The sequence below is a fragment of the Carassius carassius genome, chromosome 29, assembly GCF_963082965.1.
Source record: "Carassius carassius chromosome 29, fCarCar2.1, whole genome shotgun sequence".
Lineage (NCBI taxonomy): Eukaryota > Metazoa > Chordata > Actinopteri > Cypriniformes > Cyprinidae > Carassius > Carassius carassius.
The window spans coordinates 22,391,640-22,416,624 of record NC_081783.1 but is presented as its reverse complement, the minus strand read 5'-3'; the positions used below and the strand labels follow the sequence as shown (position 1 = coordinate 22,416,624).

Sequence of the window (24,985 nt, the reverse complement as noted above, 5' to 3'; positions counted from 1 at the left end):
ATTGATTGATTCATTTTACTTAAAGAAATCCAATTCATTTAAATAAGATTTGACTATACATCTAACATTACTGTAGTGATAACAAAGACTTTAAAATCTAATGTAAAAGAAGCTGATTTTACCCATCAAATTTTACCATAATATTTTTCCCAATATAAATTAAGATTACCTATATAAAATACATACCCTGTATAAAAGGCATATATATATATATACATATACACACACACATGCTTTTTATATGGGGTTAGAGTCCCTGATAATCCCATTTGGGGGTTCATTACATATGAAAGATTGAAAACATCTGATCTTAAACACATTTTAGTAAAGATTGACAAAATAAAAATTTTAAATACAAACTTGCAGAAAATGTATGCAGGTTTTTTTTTTACATTTATTTTTAATTGTCAACTAACAATTAATATTATAAATTATTTTTGCGAGATTATTAGATCTAAAGAGGTCCGAGGTGTTCATTTGTTGTTTTTCTCTATTGATGATGAAATTCCCAACAACAGAAGGAGCCAATCAACTGGAAGCATGCTTCACTACAACCCTGTTTGACCAATCAGGGCGTCTGCATTTTAAAGATAGCGCCGCCTCCAGAGCACGTGACCCCTGGGCAGCGCATAACACAAAACCAATCAATGTCGCTGCTTTTGCAAAATAGAAGTCCGAACTCGAGCGTGAAAAAAAATTTGTGCATGTGTATTCTTAATTTTATTTGTTTGGGGAAGTGAAATTAGAAGACTAATGTCAAATAAAATATGTAATATGTTATTGAAATATACTAATATATAATTTTATTACTAATTATAATAAACAAATAATATATTACTATATTAGTAGGAATATATCATTAGTTAATTGTTTTTCCTGTTATTATTATTATCTATGTATAATTTTGCACATGGTATATTTACGATGTTGTACTATTATTTATTTATTTTACTGAACATTTAATCATGTCTAATATTGGCGTTTCTTGTTCGCTTTTTTTAAATGGAAAGTATAGTAAAATATTATTTGAGTATTATCCAAACCGGACCGGGACTCTTATTCTGCTGTGACGTCAGTGTGGCTCCGTGTTTTGTAGGCGTATGTTGTCTCTTTCTTCGCTCGGGTTCATCGACGGGTTTCCATTTTCACGGTTGAATTCAAGCAGAACAACAATAATATGGATCCGGATATGGAGGACAAAACCCTGGAGCTGATGGTACGTGCGTCTAATACTCGACCGATCTGAATATGTGAAGCTCGCGCTGCCGTGGATGTTTATATGTGTAATAACTTAATGCAGTATAACGCGGGATAGAGAAGGAGGAAGACAAAAACACAGCGTCGGCCCGAATCGATGTGAAACAATCGCCTGGTTTCGTGTTGAGCAATAATGATTGGTTTTGTCGGTAAAACGATTTTTCGCTCATGATTTGACGAGTTTGTCGCGTTTGAATGTCGAGGGATGGTTTGTGTTCGCTGGAGGATCGAAGCCATCATTGCGGCACCGCTGCGCCACTGCATCACAGTCGTTACGCGCTTTATTTATCATATACATATGGACTTTATATGTTGTAAACAGTCTATATGTGATTCATATATTACGTACATATGCACTTCATGCGTTGTGTATAACGTTATCGGTTCAGATAGTAAACAATATGTGATTTATCTATACGCGTTTCATATCAGTTTATATTCGCTTCGTATGAATATATATCATATGTGATTTATATATTAAGGAGTCTATGCTCTTCATAAATCACAATTTATTTATTTTAGCTTCATATGATAAACAGTCCGTGCTCATTTCATTATTAAACGATATGTAAGAGCTTCAAAAATAACATGCAATCTATATGTGATTCATATATAGTTCATACGAGCTTAATGTATTTAACAGTCTGTGCGCGCTTCGTATAGGATACTGAATTATTTATATTGGCTTCATATATCGCATTGTCCGTATTAATATATAAATAATCTATCAGCGCGTTATATTCCTATCTGTATGAGCTTCATTTATTAATCTGTATACGCGTCATATGCAATCTGGTTTAAATATAGACTTAGTATAAATCTACTGCAAATTATGAATGTATTCACTTTTTATATATTTCATCCATATTCTTCTCATATGTAACCCTGGACCGCAAAATAAGTCATAAGGGTCGATTTCCTAAAAAACTGAGATCTAAAAATCACCTGGGCCCATATTCATAAAGAATCTTAATGCAAAAAGTAGCTCCTAGTGACAAAATTCTAAGAAAATTCTTAGAAATTTGGGCGTTTACTCTTAAAATTAAAGAAAAAATCCTAGTAAAGAAAAATGTAATTCAGAAAGCATCTTAACCCTTAAAAGAGGTCTTAAGGTCAAACTTGTTAGGAGCACAGGCGAGGACTTTTAAGAGGCTTAAGAGTTTCTTTAGCAGAGGAGAAAATGGCAGAAAGACGAAGAGGCATAAGAAATGTGTTGCAGACAATGGATGACAGTGAGTTAATAAGACGCTATAGATTAGATCGTGCAGGGATCATGTTTGTGACTGATCTTATTAGAGTCGTGCTAACATCTCCGACACAGCACAGAAATGCCATAGCGCCAGAAATTAAAGTAATCACTAGGCTACATTATGATATTTGGCAACTGGGAAAATGCAACAATGCAATAGTGATGATTTGGGTCTGTCACAACCTTCTGTAAGCAGAGTGATCACACAAACAATTACAGCACTTTCAGAACATCTTTTTGTGTCACAGTTCATTTCGTTTCCACTGGAGATTCCCACCTTGCAGGCTCAAAAAACTGCATTTATGAATATAGCAGGCTTATAGGTGCGCACAATCAGGGGAAATGAACCGTTAATAGTTTGTGCTATACGCTCCCATGTCTGCTTCTTGTCCCTTGCTGTGACACCCGGCCCGAATTTTCCTTTAAGAATGGCCTTGAGTTCATCCACTAACTGGGCTAACAGTAAACACTGTTCCTCTCTCCAGTTTGGCTTTCTCGCCCTTCTTGGTTTGGATTCCATGTTTGATACATTAAAACCAACATTCAAACCGCCACTTAAATAGGACAGCAATCAGTGTAATTGGAAAGAGTGGAACAATTTTTATCATTCTAAGCCAATCAAATACCTTATAGGAAATTACAAGCATGGTAAATAAAAAAAGGATTTATATACACGCATATGATGTGTGTGTCCATTGATGTATGGTTTGTTAGAACCGGACAATATTTGGCCGAGACACAACTATTTGAAAATCTGGAATCAAGGATGCAACAAAAATTAAAATATTGAGAAAATCACATTTAAAGTTGTCCAAATTAAATTTTTAGCAACTTATGGTAGGAAATTGACAAACTATCTTCATGGAACATGATCTTTACTTAATATCCTGATGAATTTTGGCATAAAAGCGATAATACAAGGTTTTTTTTTTTCTTTTTTAATTTTCTTTGGCTATTGCTACAAATATTCCCCCGGTGACTGGTTTTGTGGTCCAGGGTCCCATATGATAGTCTATATGTGCTTCAAACAGTGTATATGCAATCTTTGTGTCACATATCATCTATATATGCAGAATTTTTCTCTCTCTCTCTGTGCACTTCACATCTCACAATCCAAATTTATTTCATATATCACATACAGTCCATATGTGCCTATGTACAGAGTACCCAAAAACTATACTCAAGTAAAAGTACTTCTAGAAATATTTACTCAAGTAAAAGTACTAGTCTGAATAGTTACTTGAGTAAGAGTATAAGAGTATCGGATAAAAAATCTACTCAAGTAGTTAGTTACTAGTTACTTTGGGTCATATATACAGAGTTTTTATTTTTAATATGACTGACTTTATATTAAATGTGAATTTAACATTGAAAGTTAATGTGATATAAAAATTGCTACTAATCTTTCATTGTTCAGAAAGAGAGCAAATAACATTTACATTATTAAAGATAATTTTCACTGACAGTCTAGAGTTTAATCACTCTCAGAAACTCCCATTAAAATCACTGAAGCTGTTAACACTGTGAAATCAATATCTTAATTAAAGATTCGTACACACATCTGCACTTTGTTGTTTCTGACGAGAGAATTCGCCATAAAAAGGTCTCCAGTCAGCGAGCGAGTGAAGGAAGCACCGACATTTTAGCGATGACTCATCGGAACACCTCTGATTGGCCAATGCATTCAAAAGCTCAACAGAATCTTGTGTGATTGGTTATAATGCGCAGCGCTGTAAAAACGCATCTATCTCTGGCTCAGCGCCAGCAAGCAATCACAGATCTGCTGATGATATGACTTGCTGAACGTACTCGCACCGGTGTGATTGTATTAAAATTAATAAAATCTTAATCGGCTATTTTCTGTCTTTCAGAAGCTGCATTCAACTTGACTCCCCCCTGTTATAAGCCACACACGTACAACAAACTAATGTCACAGGTATCGTGTGCTGTAATCGAATATAGCCCAAGTTAATACCTGTTAAACAGTAGACCGCACACGCGGTGTTCATCTAGTAAGGATCTCCATCGCAAGAAAATAATAGCCTTTGCAAATTTGCTTTCTATTTTTTCCACGTTTTCAACGCTGCTGATGTTAAACGTTACAACTCTGAGTGAACCGCTTCAGACGCTCAGCGCGTGCGGCAGGGAACTGAACGAATCATTCAAACTGATTCATGAGGCTATTCACTCGTTTGCCAATTGGTTTGATCAAGCCTTTGAACAGAATTGACTCAAAAGAATGAATCATTAGGGAATGAGCATTGCTCATTGTCCAGAGAAAAGTAGATGGCGCATTTGGAATAAACTGAAGCATTTATAACATTTTTTGCATTAAGATAAAGTAACGAGAGGAGCGTCGCCCACAGTAACGAACTAAAAGTACAGATTTTCCCCCAAAAAATTACTCAAGTAAGAGTAAAAGTACCCATCTTTAAATATACTCCAAAAAGTATGTTACCCCAAAATATTACTCAAGTAAATGTAACGAAGTAAATGTAACTCGTTACTACCCACCTCTGCCTATGTATGACTGCTATATGCTGAATCCGAATACACAGAATCTATATGTGCTTAATTTACCTTACACAACCTGTATGCCTTTAATTCACTCTGTAAACTGTATAATATGTATTTAATACCACTTATATTTGTCCTGGATATCATTTTATACAGTTTATGTACTTCATTTATCACAGTATTTGTATATATTATCTATACTATTACGGTCTATATGCAAGTCTGTTCATGCTTATGAAATTGTCCACTTTGCATATAAACATCTATTAAATGACTAATTAGTCATTTTTATGTTATTCATATTTACTAAACTGTCACATGCACTATTGTTTCTACTCATCTGTGCCCTAATAAGTCATGCATAGTTGAATCTGAATGTAAATGATGCACAAGAGGGTGTAACCAGTTCAGTCTCTCTAGATCTGTCATGGTTATGCTAGTCTTCATCTGGGGTCATGTTAGGTTGAATTCAACAACAGCCTCTCTGTTAAAGGCCAGCTGCCTGGAGACACAGTGCCTGGGTTGTTTCCACGGGATTTGGAGTTCATTCTTTTATTACTGGTTTGGATGCAGATTTATGAATGGTTAATATTAGTGTGAGGTCTAGTAAAATAGTAAAACATGAAATGGCCGAATTGTCTTATACAATGGAAAACAGTTTAGTTTACACACAAATAAAATTCTGTCATCATTTACTCAGCTTCAAGTTGTTACAACCTGTATATATTTATGTCTTCTACTGGACACAAAAGAAGATATTTTGAAGAATGTGGGTAACCAAAGAGATCCTGGCCCTCATGTTTCCCATCCTTCAGAAGTCAGTGGGGACCAGCAACTTTGTGCTTACTAACATTCTTCACAATATCTTCTGTTATGTTTTAGTAAATTAAAAAAAATGAAATTAAAAAATTAAATATATATTAGATAAATCTAAATAAGTTATGAATACTATATTTATAATTCATAATTAATCATTTAAAGCGGTCATATGATGCGATTTACATTTTTTCATTTCTCTCTGGAGTTTTACAAGCTCTTGGTGAATAAAGACGCTCTGTGAAGTTGCAAAGACTAAAGTCTCAAATCCAAAGACATATTCTTTATAAAAGTTAACACTCGTCCACACCCCCCTAAAACTGCTCATTCAAACACGCCCCCACATCTCTACGTCACTGCGTGGGAAGATTTGCATAACGCCGCCCAGATGTTCACGCAGAGAAAGAAGGCGTACCTTTTATTCTCATTGTAGTATTGTTGACGCCGCCATGTCGTATAGACTCTGTGTGCTTCACTGTGAAAGCAAAACTACTTTGTTTTTGCCTTCCAAAAGAAAACATGACTAGAAATCATGTTTATATCACTTTTACAAAGACTTTTATGTTTTTGTCTCGTCGCTCCTGCAGGACAAGGCTTCACAATATGTTAAGAGGCGTAACATAATCATCTCACGCTTGAGGCATTCGGCCAATCGCTGGATAGTGAAAGTGAAAGTCGTGACATTTGCCAAGTATGGTTACCCATACTCGGAACTGGTGCTCTGCATTTAACCCATCCAAGTGCACACACACAGCAGTGAGAAGAGAACACACCATGAACACACACCCGGAGCAGTGGGCAGCTATAGATCTAGCGCCCGGAGAGCAACTGGGGGTTCAGTGCCTTGCTCAAGGGTGCTTCAGCACTGGGTATTGAGGGTGGAGCTGTAATCGGGCCATAAAAGTTAGGCCCGACAGGACCCGAGCCCAACAGATTTCGGCCTGACACGTACATTTTGATTGACAGCTTAAAAGCCCAAACCCGTTTACAGCCCGACATTTTTCAAATGTGCGCACACACAGCTCATTTACCTTTTGTCAAGAATAAGTCATTTATACATGTTTTAACATAATGTATTCATAACTAACGTAGACTAGACCACTTGGAAGTTGGAATAAAGAAATAAAATAAGTCCTCTGTGACATCTTAACATCTCAGCACTCTAAATAGACATAGACTCATTTAGCCTATAAATAGACTAACGTACCAATAAAAACGAGTCTTTTTTTAACAAATTAAATTAAGATAAATTTTAAATTAAGATGGGTATTTGGCAATTACGAAATTAAGATAAAGGCTCTGCCTGATTTGCTTCGCCACTAGCATCTGACATTTAATAAAAGAATAATGCCAACATTAGCGTATATACTCTGTCCACATTATGCATTTAAGACTCAATGAATATTTAGTTATCATTTGAAAAACCTTTACTCACAGAGATTAGGCTAAGCCTACATGTTTTTGTGGAGGAAAATGATTGAATCCACTGTAGATGGCTTCAGTGTGTTCCTGCGCTCACTGATGGTGCATCATTATTCACTCATTATTCTCATTATAAACATGGTCAAAACTTTTCCACACCTCAGACTTTGCTTTAGTTGCTGGTGCAACCAAAACGTCATCGCCAGAGGCAAGCCTCCCTTACACCTACTCAGCATCCATTTTCGTATCTTTCTAGCGCTAATCGAAACGCATCAAATGACCGCTCGTTTACCTCGCAAACCGGAGCGCAAGCCCGAGCACGGCCTGATCCCGCGTAAGATGATATAAATTAAGCCCGTCGGGTTCGTGCAAAGATCTTCAGCTCTAATTGAGGGTGGAAGAGAGCGCTGTTCATTAACTCCCCCTCACCTACAACTCCTGCCAGCACCGGGACTTAAACCTGCAACCTTTGGGTTACAAGTCCAACTATCTAACCATTAGGCCACAGCTCGCTGGCCAATCACAACACACCTTGCTTTTCAGATAGATGATGATTCTTGTGAAAATCGACCGTTTCAGAAGGTGGGGCATAGAGGAGAAACAGTAATTTACAGTATGTGGAAAATAATGTGTTTTTTTAACCTTAAACCGCATAAACACATTTCATTACACCAAATACACAAAATAATGTTCTTTTTAGCAGCATCATACGACCCCTTTAAATGGTAAAATAATAAATTAATTAATAATTTACCATCTTTAAATTTGGACTGCATTGAGGGTGCTTTCACATCTCTAGTTCGATTCATTTGGTCCGAACCAAGGGCAAACAATTATAGGGTGCTTTCACACCTGCCTCATTTAGTTCGGTTGAATAGTACCAGAGTTCGTTTCCCCCTTTGGTGCGGTTCGATTGGGCAGTTGAGAAAGCATATAATTGTTTGCCCTTGGTTCGGACCAAATGAATCGAACTAGAGATGTGAAAGCACCCATACATTGTAGCATTTTTCAGCTTTTTTGGTTCCTTTTCACACCACACTGATTGCTTTGGTCCGTACCAGTTGAAACGAACCAAAATGCAGTCACATGACAACATCTAAATCACTGATTGGCCATGACGTATTTCCTAAATTGCTTTTCGATTGGTCAGAATTTACGTGTGGGAAAATTCCAACATAAGAGGAAAAGCCAGCAAACAACACGGAGACAATACAACTACACGACAACATGACTTCGTGGACTGGTTTTGTCCCTGGCCATAATCTATTACATTGTTTGCATACACCACAATATGCAAAAAATAAATTTCTATAATGAAGCGCGGATGCGGCTTGAAAACAACGTTCTAATGCACTGCATTAATGCGTGCATTAATTCTTCTTAACTCTGACATGCTCATGGTCATCTGACAAAATTTCTATGAGGCTCCGCACCTCCTCACTACTCCAAGTTTGTCCACGAGCTGCCATGCTAAAGGGCAAACTGTCAACAAACACTTCCTCATCCCATAATGCACAACGCAGCTGACTACGGCAGCCGGTTTAGTCCAAAAATGATCAATACTTTTTGCAGTTGGGTCTGTTCGAGGTCGGATCACATTCTCACCACAAACGAACCGCTCCAGAGTTCGTTTGAAAATGTACCGAGGCCACCTCTTCAAGCAGGTCTCGGTACACTTGTTTGGTCCACTTTTAGTCTGCACCCGAGTGCGATTGCTGCTTTCTCAACTGCCCAATCGAACCGCACCAAAGGGGGAATAGAACTCTGGTACGATTCAACCAAACTAAATGAGGCAGGTGTGAAAGCACCCTGAGTGTCATGCACAAACAGTCTTGAGTGTGTAAAGTTCGTCTGTTCACATGTCCGTACTCTTAACAAGCTCATATTTCAATGGAGTGCAGAGGTAGGAGCTTATTAGGTCACTCCCTCTTTTCCACTCCGCCTACTCATAATTGTGTTTTTGGTCAGTGTCTGCAGAAGTGTGTGTGTGTGTGTGTTTCTCACTGTTGCTCTAATACAGTTTTTTCCCCTCACTTTCCTCACTGATTCTTCTCTTTTCTCTTTTTCACATTGTTTCACTTGTTCAACCCTCACGTCACTGCCATTATATGCACTGCGTGCTTCTTTCTTTTTTTCTTTCTTTCTGTTTATTCTTTCCTTTTTGCAAATTCTTAATATGTTAATTCTTTCTGTCGTGTCTTTTATATTATTTGTTCTCTTCTTTCTGTCTTTCATTGTTTTTCTCCTCGGTTTACGGTTTACTTTCATTCTGACTTTTTTTGTGGGTCTCTCTCTGTTTTGCCTACCACTCCCTCTCGTATGGCATATTCTCTCTCTCTCTCTCTCTCTCTCTCTCTCTCTCTCTCTCTCTCTCTCTCACACAGTGTTCTTTGCCTCGTTCTGTCTGGCTGGGTTGTTCGTCGGTGGCAGAGAGTCTGTGTGCTCTCAGATGCCTGCAGAGCCTCCCGTCTTCCCGAGCCCACAACCAGGTTCTGCTCTCCTCTTCTCTCCTCTCCGCTCTTCCTGTCTGTGCCTGTCTGTCTCACACACTGGTTGTGTGTCTGTGTGTCTGGCTAGATGTGAATTAAATGTGTAGATGTCTTAAGTTTACTGAGCTGTAATATAGTCTCTATTATTCTGCTTCTTTTTTTTTTTTTGCGAGAGAACAGAAGAGGAAGTGCTGAAGAGCAGAGTGGCTGTCTGTTTCCATCCTCTCTCTCTCTCTCTCTCTCTCTCTCTCTCTCTCTCTCTCTCTCTCTCTCTCTCTCTCTCTCTCTCTCTCTCTCTCTCTCTCTCTGCTTGCCTGTCTGTGTATGCTTTAGTCTCACCATCTCATATCTGAACCTTTGCCATTGAGAAAACATTTATATAAAAAAAAATCTATTTAAAAATGTTCAAACATATGAAGCATGACTGTTTTCAACATTTTCAGAAATGTTTCTTGAGCATCAAATCAGTATATTAGAATGATTTCTGAAGGATCATGTGACACTGAAGAGTTATGATGCTGAAAATTCAGCTTTGATCATTTATTACGTCTTATATTCTCATAGAAAATAGTTATATTAAATTGTAATAATATTTCACAATGTTACTGCTTTTACAGTATTAATAACATTTTAGTTTTTTGTAGTGATGTTTTAAGTCCCATAATGCATTGCATTATAAATAAATAAAAACCCGAGATGCAGATGAAGTGAGAGAAGTATTAATTATAACTACATTTCTAATTCACGTTTTGCCAGAAAGTGTAGATTAAATAGTTCAATATATCTAAAAATGCAACATTCATGAATCAGACCATTCCCTTTGTGCCATTCTTTTGCCAGATTCTCAAGTTCAGCTTGCAGCTCATGGGTGAAGCAGACAGTCAGTCAGTATGGTTTGTTTGTGGTTAGTGTAGTTAGTGGATGATGTTGCTAGTTTATGTGGTTTTTGAGAAGAACTGACTTTATACATCCATTAAATCTGCCAAAATACCAGCTGATTTAAAGACATCTAAACCTCAAAAATAAAGTCAACATCAGTGAAGAGAAAAGATCCCGCTGCATTTGAAACTCTCAGACACAAACACACTTGTAGTTTCTACTACAGAAATGTTCAGACATTTCACTCAAGTCACAGTGCAAGTGTTTATGGGAAATCAGTGAGCTGTGTGTATTTACATCAGGTTTCATCGGTCTGTCTTTATCTGTGTTTCAGTGTTTGCTTTATGAAATGTGCACATGCATGTACTTGTGTGTTTTTAACCCTTTGTGTGATTCCAATTAAAGCAACAGTTCAGCTATAAATGAAACTCCTCCCACTTGTCCTTAAGCCCCTCCCCTCCCACGCCTGTTCATTTTGTGAGAGTTTGAGTGGATCTGAGAGAAGATTCAAAGTTTGTTTCCACAGACATCACATTAGAGGGTTTTGAGAGCTCAAACTGTTCGTTTGTGTTTGCCGTCTCTGTGTGCATGTTAAACGTGTTTGGAATGTTTTACCCAGAATGCACCATTCTTTAGCTTTCTTTCAGTCAGATACATGTTTAACACCCGGCGCTCTCTCTTGTGTGTCTCTCTCTGTAGAGCATGATGGTGATGGAGTCACAGAATAACACCGGTGACGTCTCACCCAAGAAGACAACAGTGTTCAAGGTGTGTGTGTGTGACAGAAAGAGAGAGATGTACATCTACAGAGACTTGTCTTTGATTTTATTCCCGTCCGAATTCAGAATATCCGGAAAATGTTTGTCTTCCACCACAAAAAAAAAAATTCCCAGCCGAATAGTTTTTTGACAAAGACCAAGGTCACGCCTCATGTGGTAATTTAATTGCCCTCCGAGCTTCTAAGAAGAAATCAGTAGAGAAGCAAATGATGGTAACTCTTGTGCTTTACTGTAAAGTGTGTGGATTATAAAAATAGACTTTTTTTTTTTTTCTTAAATGCTAAGTGTTTACAAGAATAATGTTCCCTCACCGATCAACTACAGTAAGTGGGAGTAAAAAGACTATGAAGTTATGTACATTTGTAGCACCAACAGGTATACAAGACAGTTTTCAAATACTTAAATAAGTATATAATATACTTTTAGATAAATTGCCGCTTACAGTTTTACTGTAGTTTTACTGTAGTTTTACTAGTTGACCAAGTAGCAGTTATTTCATTATAACGCTTCTATAGTATAGTTTTATAGTTTTTCTTAATATTATTTTGATATTTTAGGTTTTATCTTTATATTGTTTTCTTTTTCATTTTAGTTCAAGTTTAACAATTTTCATTAATATTTAAAAAATGTTTGTTTTTTTCTCTTCAGTTTTAGCTAATTTAGTACTTCAGATTAAAATAAGTAGCTAAATTACAATAAGAAATTAAGCAGCTTGCTGAAATAAAAAAAAGGTTTTTCACTTATTAAAAACTTAGATAAAAAGCTTTTAATATATTTTTTTATTATTATTATTTTTATATGGCTGTAGTTTAAATTATTTATCATTTTTAGTTATGGTTATTTTCGATCAAGTAGCTGAAATGTGTTTTCAATAAGTTTTTTTTCTATTTTATGTCTTGTCTGTGTGTTCAGTTTGGGAATGGTTCAGTAGCGGGTTCGAGGAAGAGGATGTCGCAGGGGAGCTTCGAGAAGGAGAAAGATCTGTGCATCCAGCTGTTTGATCAGTGGTCCGAATCGGATCAGGTGGAGTTTGTGGAGCATCTGATCGCACGCATGTGTCACTACCAGCACGGCCATATAAACTCGTACCTTAAACCCATGTTACAGAGAGACTTCATCACTGCGTTGCCAGGTAACTAACACCCATGTAAACACACGTTCCTCAAGCCTTAGCTATAACAAATCCTCCTACTCCAACACATGCTTCATCAGAGTCAGAAATGTGTGCGTCGGCACACGGCCAGAGCCGCCCACTTACATCACTTACACACATCTGACAACATGCACCACAGTTTGTTTTTATTCTAGGTTTTTTATGTGAATGCATTTTTTATTGGTATATATATTTGTGTGTATGTATATATATATATATATATATATATATATATATATATATATATATATATATATATATATAATATATATATATATATATAGGTATGTCCGTGACTGCACAAAGCTACAGTAGCTCTCACTGAATCTCTTTGTCTGTAGCTCAGGGTCTGGATCACATAGCGGAGAACATCCTCTCGTTTCTCGACGCTCGTTCTCTGTGCTCTGCTGAGCTGGTCTGTCGAGAATGGCAGCGGGTCATTTCAGACGGGATGCTCTGGAAGAAGCTCATCGAGAGGATGGTGCGCACAGACCCGCTGTGGAAAGGCCTGTCAGAGCGCCACCAGTGGTAAAAACACACACACTGATGCTCATGCTTTGTTACTCTGAGCAAACTTGTGTAAAACTGTGCAATCTTCAATCTTCAAAAGACAAGTACAAAATTATACGGTCCACAAGAAACTTTAGTTTAGTTGAAAATGCGAAATGTTGCCTTGGCTAATAGCTGTAAACAATTATATATATAAATTAGTGTTTAAATTTAAGCTAATCGAAAATAAGAAATGTTTACTTGGAAACTAGCTGTTTTTTATGGTTTTCATTTTAGATAAAGATAATATTAATAGGCAGAATAATAATAAAATATATATATATATATATATATATATAATTGAAAATAAATGTGCTCCAGGTGTGCATCAGTAATTAAATGTCAGTAATTTTTTTCAGTTATTCCTTATAATACCATGTAATCTGTCTTATGTCAGTCAGAACAGTGTTTCTTATTTTGTTCTTATTTTTGTTGACTTCAAGTTTGAACACATGCCTAAAATATTAGGACCATGTGCTTTGGTGTGAATCATAATTAGTGCTGACGAACTCAGATATGCGTGTGATGATTGTGATTAATTACAAGGCCCATCAGTCCTGTGAGATCATCGACAAACTGACAGTATTTTAAACATTTGTATGTAAAATGTTAATATAAAAAAATATATAAATTAATCATGAATGTAATGAAGGTGGTGGGTGTGCATTCCTCTTATTATTTATTCATTAATTTAATATCTACTTATACCATATTTACCACACAGGATTATTATCATTAATGAAAACCACAAAAAAAATTCCTTACCAATGAAATAAACATAAAATTATATTTATTTCATCTTATTTTAATTCAGCTAGTTGCCAAGGCATTTATTTTAAGTTGAAGCAATAAAATAACTAAAACTACAACTTAGTAAAAACTATGTAGACATATTTTAAAAAGACTATGTATTAAAGTTAACTAAAACAATTTTTTTTTTTTTTTTTTTACTGTTAAACAGTAACTGAAATAAAGTCATGCCATGCCAATCACCATAAACATTTGGGTTGTTTATCCCTTGCTTGTATCTGATTGGTGTTTTTCTTGTCTTCGTTCCCAGGGAGAAATATTTATTTAAGAACCGAACTAACGAGGTTCCGCCCAATTCATACTACCATTCACTCTATCCCAAAATTATACAAGACATTGAGGTGAGCCTCCATCCATTCTGTAAATCTGTCCGTCCAGTTACAACCTCATCCATCCGATTGTCTGTTCATCCATCCATCCACCCTATCATTCATTCTGTCTCCTGTTTGTTCATTCTGTTTGTTTAGACTATTGAGGCGAACTGGCGTTGTGGACGTCACAATCTCCAGCGGATTCAGTGCCGGTCAGAGAACAGTAAAGGTGTTTACTGCCTTCAGTACGACGACGACAAGATCATCAGCGGCCTGCGAGACAACTCCATCAAAGTACCTATCTGTCTGTCTCTCTGTTGATCTGTCTGTATTTCTGTCTGTTGATCTGTCTCTCTGTTGATCTGTCTGTCTGTATTTCTGTCTGTTGATCTGTCTGTATTTCTGTCTGTTGATCTGTCTGTCTGTATTTCTGTCTGTTGATCTGTCTCTCTCTCTGTTGATCTGTCTGTCTGTATTTCCGTCTGTTGATCTGTCTGTCTCTCTGTTGATCTGTCGGTCTGTATTTCTGTCTTTTGATCTGTCTCTCTCTCTCTGTTGATCTGTCTGTCTGTTGATCTGTCTGTATTTCTGTCTGTTGATCTGTCTGTCTGTATTTCCATCTGTTGATCTGTCTGTCTCTGATCTGTCTGTCTGTATTTCTGTCTGTTGATCTGTCTCTCTCTCTGTTGATCGATCTGTCTGTATTTCTGTCTTTCTCTCTGTTGATCTGTCTCTCTCTCTGTTGATCTGTCTGTATTTCTGTCTGTTGATCTGTCTGTCTGTTGATCTGTCTGTATTTCTGTCTGTTGATCTGTCTCTCTGTTGATCTGTCTTTCTCTCTCTGTTGATCTGTCTCTCTGTCTGTTGATCTGTCTGTCTGTCTTTCTCTCTGTTGATCTGTCTGTCTCTCTGTTGATCTGTCTGTCTTTCTCTCTGTTGATCTGTCTCTCTGTTGATCTGTCTGTATTTCTGTCTGTTGATCTGTCTCTCGGTTGATCTGTCTCTCTCTCTGTTGATCGATCTGTCTGTATTTCTGTCTTTCTCTCTGTTGATCTGTCTCTCTCTCTGTTGATCTGTCTGTATTTCTGTCTGTTGATCTGTCTGTCTGTTGATCTGTCTGTATTTCTGTCTGTTGATCTGTCTCTCTGTTGATCTGTCTTTCTCTCTCTGTTGATCTGTCTCTCTGTCTGTTGATCTGTCTGTCTGTCTTTCTCTCTGTTGATCTGTCTGTCTCTCTGTTGATCTGTCTGTCTTTCTCTCTGTTGATCTGTCTCTCTGTTGATCTGTCTGTATTTCTGTCTGTTGATCTGTCTCTCTGTTGATCTGTCTGTATTTCTGTCTGTTGATCTGTCTCTCTGTTGATCTGTCTGTATTTCTGTCTGTTGATCTGTCTGTCTCTGTTGATCCGTCTCTGTCTGTTGATCTGTCTGTCTCTCTGTTGATCTGTCTGTCTCTGTTGATCTCTCTGTTCTGTCTCTCTGTCTCTCTCTCTCTGTTGATCTGTCTCTGCCTCTCTGTTGATCTGTCTCTCTCTCTCTCTGTTGATCTGTCTCTCTCTCTGTTGATCTGTCTCTCTCTGTTGATCTCTCTGTTCTGTTCTGTCTCTCTCTGTTGATCTGTCTCTCTCTCTGTTGATCTGTCTCTATCTGTTGATCTCTCTATTGATCTGTCTCTCTCTCTCTCTGTTGATCTGTCTGTTGATCTGTCTCTCTCTCTCTCTGTTGATCTGTCTGTTGATCTGTCTCTCTCTCTCTGTTGATCTCTCTGTTGATCTGTCTGTCTCTCTGTTGATCTGTCTGTCTCTCTGTTGATCTGTCTGTTGTGGTGATTATCACGTTCTCTCTGTCTCTGTCAGATCTGGGAAAAACAGTCTCTGGAGTGTCTGAAGGTCCTGACGGGTCACACTGGCTCGGTTCTGTGTCTGCAGTACGATGATAGAGTGATAGTGACAGGCTCCTCTGATTCGACTGTCAGGTACTTGCACAATAATATTGCAGTGGCATAATTGCTAACAGATTTTACACCTCAGTTCGATTTTTTTTTATTTTTTAAGAAATTTGTACATTTATTCATCAAGCATGCATTAAATTGATCACAAGTGACATAAAATACATTTATAAGTTTACAAAAGATTTCCGATTCAAATGTTGCTTTTTTGCACCTTCTATGCATCATATAATCCTGAAAAATATAATGTAACGTGGTTTTCAAAAACAAATTTACATTTTATAATAATTTGAACTGTTTCTTGAGCAACAAATCATCATATTAGAATGATTTCTGAAGGACGCTGGTTCTACTGTAAAGGGTTCGTGCAGGGTAATTGTAGTTAAACTAAAGCCATTTATAAAACAAAAACCTGATTAACAGAAATAAAAATCTATAAAAAACATTTATTTTTATTTTGTTGCCCCGATGTACTAAAATAACTCAAACAAAACTATAGTAGGATATGGATGTATACATTTTTTTCAGTTTGTATTTATGCATTTTATTATCAGGTTTTAGTTTATTTTACTACTTAAAATAAATAACTTTTAAAGTATTTTATCACTTCTAAAATCACAAACAAAAAAAGCGTTTTTATTTTAAGTAATGAAATAAATGTTAACTGAAATAAAATAAAATATATATAAAAAAAATTATTTAATTTAACTTGATGTGCTAAAATAATTAAGACTAAGAAATTTAATGATAGATATTTTATTAACTAAACACTAAAACAGATTGAAATTAAGTTAAAACATATCTGATCTGAGCATTAGATAATTCTTTAATCAGTTCACATTTTTCTAAATTTCACATTCATCTCTTTAAAATGCTTTCTAAAAATCTTTATCCAGTAGTGCTGAACAGCTATAAAAGTCTAAAAGTATGGGAGTCCTTATGCCGGAAAATAAAAATATGATGTGCTGCAAATCTTAGATAATTATTTTAAATGTTTCACATACATACCGCCTCCAGCTGCAGAATCTCCATGGAAACAATGACCTCACTTCCCTAGAAGCATTTAAAGCTCGAGCCGGAGCTCTGTCACCTTTTCCAGTGCGAGTATGTGTGTGTTTCTCTCACCTGTGAGAGTTTGAGGGAACGAGCTGTACAGCTGCATAAATCAGGTTTGCGTCACTCCGAGTGGAAGCGCAAACAGCCGGACGTTTAACACCTGGAGAGGGAAGCGTCTTTGAAATGTGATGGTGTTTACAGAGCATTAACACTTCAGTTGGCTGAGTTTGGCTGCTGGTGAGGTCATTCACATGTCATTTACGGTCCATCCGTGTTTATGTATATATATATAAATGCTGCTCTTTTTTTCTGTTAATCAAAGAATATTGAAAAATACAATTGATCAGTTTCTAAAAAGATATGAAGCAGCACAACTATTTTCAACATTGATAATAATCAGACATGTTTCTTGAGCAGATCCTTTTTGAAGGATCATGTGACACTGTAGTAATGCTGCAGCTAAAGTTTTCCCATCACAGGAATAAATTACATTTGACAAAATATTCAAATAGAAGAGTTATTTAAAATTGTAATATTTCACAATGTATTCTGATCAAATAAATGGTGAGTAGAAGACTTCTTTCAAATACATTAAGAAAATCTTACTGAGTCAGTGAGAATTCTTTCAAATTTAATATAAAATGTTTTATTGTAAACATTAGAAACAGACAGAAATTTAAATAATCAGTACACATTTTGTGTTCATATCGAAAATATTTAGATAGAAATGGCTTTTCCGCAGCGATTCTTTCTAAATGAATTTCTAAAGATAAAATGGGTAAAAATGGACCTAATACTTATTTTAATGTCATTGAGATATTAATATGATTTTTTACTAATATATATTTTTATTAATATTTATTTTATTTCATTTCTATTCATTAATAATTTATATTAGTAATTCATATTTTTATTTTAGTTTTTAACTAGAAGTAGTTTTTTGTAATTTTACTGTTTTTTTGTTTGTTTTTTCCCCTTATGAGTTTTTTTTTTTTTTTTTAAGTATGTCTATATAGTTTTTATAAATGTTCTTATTTCGGTTTTAGTTATTTCAGTACATCAAGTTAAACTAGATAATTATTTTTATTTTATTAATTTTAATTAATTTCTTTTGACATTTTTATTTCAAGTGACAAAATGTTGTTTTGTAATGGTTTTAGTGTTAGTTTTAGTTTTAACCTTAATAACTCCCTTACAGTAGTTGTACTCCTGTTCCCTTCATAATGTGTCCTTATCTGTGCTATTTTTCTCTGTCTGTCTGTCTCAGGGTGTGGGATGTTGTCTCTGGTGAGGTTCTCAACACTCTGATCCATCACAACGAGGCGGTTCTGCACCTGCGCTTCTGGAACGGTCTCATGGTGACGTGTTCGAAAGATCGCTCCATCGCGGTGTGGGACATGGCGTCTGCGACCGACATCAGCCTGCGCCGTGTGCTCGTGGGACACCGCGCCGCCGTCAACGTGGTGGACTTTGATGACAAATACATCGTGTCTGCATCTGGAGACAGAACCATAAAAGTGGGCGGGGTTTTAGTAATGGTTGATTGGCAGCTGTAGTGTGATGATGATGATGTAGATGAAAGACGTTTCGACTGTTTGCAGGTGTGGAGCACAAGCACGTGTGAGTTTGTCCGGACGCTTAACGGTCACAAGCGTGGCATCGCTTGCCTTCAGTACAGAGACAGACTCGTGGTCAGCGGGTCCTCGGACAACACCATCAGGTTTATTACATTTCATTATTATATTGAGTTTATTCATTTTTTAAATATGCTTTGTTTATTAATAGATAAATACATTGAAACAGTAATAATTTCTTTATCATAACACATTAATATAGAGTGTGAAATTGGAACAATATGTATTGATTGAAGAAATTGTAATTATTTTAGTGTTAATAATATATTTAATTTGGTAAATTTCACATTGGCGTACACTTCCGTTTAAAATAAAATATATATGAAATTTATTTCTTTGATGCAAAGGTGAATTTTCAGAATTTCCATTGATCTTTCAGAAATCCTTCTAATATGCTGATTTGCTGCTCAATAAACATTTCTTTGTGTTGAGAACAGCTTCATAATTTTTTTTCGGGTGTTTTAATGAGTAGTAAGTTCAAAAGAACAGCATTTCTTTAAAATAGAAATCTTTTGAAACATTGCAAAGGTGTTTAGACACTTTTATCGATTAAATACATCTTTCCTGAATAAAATTTGAATTTGAAAATTCTTGGTGACCCAAAACTTTTGAACTTTACTGTATTTATAAGAATTTATGTGTAAGGAGATACAAAAGTACCTTTCATAAGAACTGATGCTCAAAAAAGCATCATAAAAGTATTTATGATAGACAGTATGATTGGCTTTATAAAGTCATATAAAATCTGAGTGTGAGAAATCATTGCCCTTTCCTCTGTTTTTCAGTAAATATTGCTTAAATTTAAATGTTTTCCTCACACAAAACTATCGTAAGCGTTCAAAAGGCTTGAAATATAATGCACGAGTTGTATAGACTTCTATTATGATTTTTTTAATGATGATTTTTTTTTTAGTCCTTGACGACTCATTCTGCAGTCTTAATTTTTTGTTTTCCACAGAACGATAAAGACATGCTGGTTTGGAATAAGTAGATGATTACAGAATAAAAAAAATCTAGGTGGACTAACCCTTTAAATGCTCTATATAACCTCTCAAATTTTTTATTTTTCCACTAAAGAAAGAAAGTCATGCAGGTTTGGTATGAGTAAATGATGATCATTAAAATATCTATGAATGCTCTATAAAATCTCTCAAATCTTTAATATACATGTGTGTGTGTGTGTGTGTGTTTGTGTATGTGTTCAGACTGTGGGACATTGAGTGTGGTGCTTGTCTGCGTGTGCTTGAGGGTCATGAGGAGCTTGTGCGCTGCATCAGATTCGACAACAAGAGGATCGTGAGCGGAGCATATGATGGGTGAATAAACACACACTCACACACTTAGTCACTGCACCATCTGTTACTGACAGGGTGTTCATCTGTCAAATTGGGTAATATCATGCATCAGCCATAACTCACCCTCTCATTCTCTCTCTATTCCTCTGCAGGAAAATTAAAGTTTGGGATTTACAGGCCGCTCTGGATCCTCGGGCCCCTGCCAGCACGTTATGTCTGCGTACACTCGTGGTGCGTCTGAATAATGCCATTTCATGTTAATGTTTTTTAATCTTTTTTTTTATATTACTATTAATATTTTTTTTGTCGTTACATTCACATATGATAAAACTGATAAACCACAAGATGTCACTGCTAGTTACCTTCGTAAGTTTGGGAATATGTTAAAGGGTTAGTTCACCCAAAAATGAAAATTATGTCATTAATAACTCACCCTCATGTCGTTCCAAACCCATAAGACCTCCATTTATCTTCGAAACACAGTTTAAGATATTTTAGATTTAGTCCGAGAGCTCTCAGTCCCTCCATTGAAACTGTGTGTACGGTATACTGTCCATGTCCAGAAAGGTAAGAAAAACATCATCAAAGTAGTCCATGTGACATCAGAGGGTCAGTTAGAATTTTTTGAAGCATCGAAAATACATTTTGGTCCAAAAATAGCAAAAACTACGACTTTATTCAGCATTATCTTCTCTTCTGTGTCTGTTGTGTGAGAGAGTTCAAAACAAAGCAGTTTGTCATATCCGGTTCGCGAACGAATCATTCGATGTAACCGGATCTTTTTGAACCAGTTCACCAAATCGAACTGAATCGTTTTAAACGATTCGCGTCTCCAATACGCATTAATCCACAAATGACTTAAGCTGTTAACTTTTTTAATGTGGCTTACACTCCCTCTGAGTTCAAACAAACCAATATCCCGGAGTAATTCATTTACTCAAACAGTACACTGACTGAACTGCTGTGAAGAGAGAGATGAACACCGAGCCCAGCCAGATAACGAACAATAGACTGACTCGTTCACAACTCAAGAACCGGTTGCATCGGTTTTCGGATCACCAGTACTTCTTTCGGACAGTTCGATTCAATAAACCAGTTGAAGAAAACTAAAATAAATAAATCGGTTCATTGGCGTCGATGATTGCCCTTGATTCAAGCCTTCGGTTTACCCGCGCTCATAACACTAGCACAGAATCAGTTCAGAATCAATCACCAAAAGAATCAGTTCGGTGTGTCAGTCTGCTTCACGCTGAATCACACATGCGCAGTATCATCAGCTCCTCGATTCTCGAATCGGACACGTCTGACAGATGCTTCAAAATATTCTAACTGACCCTCTGATGTCACATGGACTACTTTGATGATGTTTTTCTTACCTTTCTGGACATGGACAGTATACCATTCACACAGTTTCAATGGAGGGACTGAGAGCTCTCTGACTAAATCTAAAATATTTTAAACTGTGTTCCGAAGATAAACGAAGGTCTTATGGGTTTGGAACAACACGAGGGTGAGTTTTGATTATTGGGTGAACTAACCCTTTAAATATAATTCATACTTCTTAAATAAGCAGTCACCGAGTGCTACTTTAAAGCCAGTTTGCCAAGCTACAGGCTACTAGAAATAATAGTATTGGAAACACAGGGACATATGGGAATGTAGTGGCAGCCTAAATAAAGTGAATTAGTTAATCAGTTTTTGTTGAAAAGGTTCATTGAAACAACTGCTTCACTAAACAAATCTGATTCCTAGCTTTACTATTAAACAAACTTTGAAACAAACCCATTCATTAAAAGAATTGGATTCCCAAACTGATTCACTAAAGGAATGTGATTCCCAGCTATACTATTAAACAAAATTTGAAACAAAATGATTCATGAAAAGAATTGAATTCCTAAAATGATTCATTAAAAGTATTAGATTCGTAGCTATACTATTAAACAAACATTGAAGTAAATTGGTTCACTGTTCTTATAGAATTTCCAAACAGATTCACAAAAAAATGGCATTCCTAGCTTTACTATTAAACAAAATTTGAAACAAAATGATTTATTAAAATAATTGAATTCCCAAAATGATTCATTAAAAGTTTTAGATTCGTAGCTATACTATTAAACAAACTTTGAAACAAAATGATTGCTTAAAAAAAAATTGATTTCCAAACTGATTCACTAAAAGAATATGATTCCCAGCTATACTATTAAACAAAATTGGAAACAGAATGATTCATTAAAAGAACTGAATTCCCAAACTGATTCATTAAAAGAATTAGATTATTAGCTATACTGTAAAACAAACTTTGAAACAAATCGATTCACTTAAATAATTAAACTGATTCACTAAAAGAACTAGATTAATGGCTATTAAAACTGTAAAGCAAACCATTTGTAAAAAAACATTAATAAAAAAAAAAAAAAAAAAAAACTATTTTAAAAAGAATCGATTGACCAAATCAGTTGGTTCATCACAGTATTTCTTTAACTCCCTGTGCTTTTAATACTAGTATTTCTAGTAGCAACTGAAGAACTAGTTTCAAAGTGGTTTCCCCAGCACTAGGTGACTGCTGATTTGTGAATCAGGATTTTTGTTTTGCATACATGAATCATTACTTCAGCAGCTGAGCAATTAATACGCTGCAGTAGTGTGTCGGTACATCAGTAGTGTTGCTCCCTGATTCTGACAGACGTCTGCAGTGTCTGCGTGTGCGTTACTGTATGTGTGTGTGTTGTCATGGTAACATCTCGCAGGAGCATTCCGGCCGTGTGTTCCGACTGCAGTTTGATGAGTTCCAGATTATTAGCAGTTCCCATGACGACACCATCCTTATATGGGACTTCCTGAACGTCTCCACCAATGGCCAGCCGGAGAGGCGATCGCCCTCGAGGACATATACATACGTCTCCAGATAGCAGGTACACACACAGCACAGAGCTTCAGTCATTCGCCAGAGTTTAGGTTTAGTTAAGCTTTAACTGTGTTTGGTGGTTTTACATGTTTGTCAGAAAACCCTGTCCAAAATCTGGTTTGCAAACTTTAAGTCTGACCACCAAGCATTTATTTATTTAAAGCGTTTCATTTTGTTTAGTTTTCATTAATACAATAGTGTTTATTATAGTTTGTAATATATTATTTTATATTAAGAATATTAATGTTTAAACCACAAAATATTAAATAAATAATTTCCATTGGTAGATTTAGTTATCTGTCTGTTTATTAGTTTGTCTAATTTATTCATTAAATATTTTTCTTTTGTCATTTGGTTTCATTTCTGTTCATATTGTAATGGTTAATATATTTACAATTTAGTTTTCTAGTGATTATTATAGTTGTCTTTGTCTTTTATTTGTTATTATTTTATATTTGTATTATTTATGTTAAATCCATAAAAATATTTTTCATTGGTAGTGTTTATTTTTTTAATTAATTTGTTCATTAATTTCCGTTGGTAGTTGTTTTATTTATTTGTTCATTTAATATCGCAATAGTTCTGATTAATTATATAATACAATTAATAAAAATGTTTTTGTCAATAATTATTTACATAATTATTTTGTATATTTAAGGGTTATTGTAGTGTTTGATATAGTTTATTGTCTTTATTTTATACCATGTTATTTTGTATTCTGTTGAAACCATAAAACAATTAAATAAAATATTTTTCAGTTTGTTTTCATTTATTTATCCTTTAAATACTCTTCTCTATAGTTTTGTTTCTTTTTAGTTTTTTATTGTAACGGTTGCTGTGCGGTGCAATTTATATTTCATTGTTTAGAAAATTGGTTTAAAGTGTTTTTGTCTGTAATTCTATTTAGTTTCCATCCATATGATAGTCATTATATTGTTATTTTAAAACAGTAAGTATTAAATACAAAAACAGATGTGTTTTTCACAAGTTCATATAATATCACATAATATTTGTAATTTATTTTTCATTCTTTTAAATATTGTTTGAATTATGTCTGTTTTATCTGTTCAGGTGCCTCTTCTATGTGCCAGTGTGCCCTGGAGAGCTGAGAGCTGATTGGTTGTTGGTCGTGTCCATCACAGAATGGTGCCTAAGGATCCGCCTCCTCTTCTCTATCTGACTATAAACTTACAGAAAAACATACACCGATTCATGCTTTGCCAAACGCACACAAACACACCATTGGGTTTCAGCACTGTTCTGCTTTATCCAGTGGGGAAAAGACAAGCACAATCTCTCTCTCTCAAACACACACACACAATTTAAACAGCTTCAAAGTTTATCTGTACTACCACTGCTGCTCAAATAATCTGGAAATCTGCACTACTAATAGCTCATATCCACACGGGGATCACTGAAGCTGGGATTCTGGGAGTAACGTACGGATGAAGGACAGGTAAAAGAGACTTTTCGGACTGCTGTGCGAGAGAAAGGGACTCGGATGGCAGCAAACTCTCGCTCAGGACGTCTGCCGCCTTTGGCTTTCATGCCACATCTCTCTTCAGGACCAGGGACACGCGTGTTTTTCAGGATGACGGCGTGAAGCAGAGTCCGTCTGCATGCATGCGAGGATCAGCTTGGTGACTGTCTGCACTGATGCCTCTTTTCCTTTTGTCTTTAGTTTTTATGATTTTGTTTTTCTATTTAATTGGCCTCTTCGTCTCTCCTGTATGGTTCTGCTAGGCATTGTATGTCTTTGTCACTCAGTGTCTGGTTTGTTTTCTCTCTGCCTGCTTGCTCATCGAGGGCTGAATCTAGTTGTAAACAAAATTGTCTTGTCAGATTGTGTTGTATATTAAAAAAGAGAGAGAGTTTTTTTAAGCAAAAAATATTGTGAATAAAGGACTTGACCTGAAA

The 24,985-nt window shown here is 35.8% G+C and overlaps 1 protein-coding gene across 2 annotated transcripts; it reads left to right on the top strand.

The window, feature by feature from the left end:
• Nucleotides 1–1,059: 1,059 nt before the first annotated feature.
• LOC132109904 (F-box and WD repeat domain-containing 11-A-like) lies at nt 1,060–24,985 on the top strand. 2 transcript variants are annotated; one of them, XM_059516354.1, is made up of 14 exons: nt 1,074–1,216; nt 9,646–9,750; nt 11,329–11,397; nt 12,321–12,540; nt 12,903–13,089; nt 14,171–14,261; nt 14,388–14,525; nt 16,087–16,205; nt 18,502–18,751; nt 18,836–18,954; nt 20,074–20,184; nt 20,316–20,394; nt 22,911–23,075; nt 24,140–24,985. In XM_059516354.1, exons 1-13 carry the CDS (start codon nt 1,178–1,180, stop codon nt 23,070–23,072), a joined length of 1,689 nt encoding a protein of 562 aa, XP_059372337.1. In that variant the 5' UTR covers nt 1,074–1,177; the 3' UTR covers nt 23,073–23,075; nt 24,140–24,985. The 2 variants fall into 2 exon arrangements, with proteins under 2 accessions (XP_059372338.1, XP_059372337.1); XM_059516355.1 differs by lacking the exon at nt 9,646–9,750 and having other exon boundaries at nt 1,060–1,216.

Excerpts from the sequence above, each read along its gene's own strand:
- LOC132109904 (XM_059516354.1), top strand. The coding sequence starts at position 1,178 with ATGGATCCGGATATGGAGGACAAAACCCTGGAGCTGATG. Across the intron at positions 12,541-12,902 it reads CTTCATCACTGCGTTGCCAG|CTCAGGGTCTGGATCACATA; the intron begins GTAACTAACACC and ends CTTTGTCTGTAG. Across the intron at positions 14,262-14,387 it reads AAATTATACAAGACATTGAG|ACTATTGAGGCGAACTGGCG; the intron begins GTGAGCCTCCAT and ends CTGTTTGTTTAG.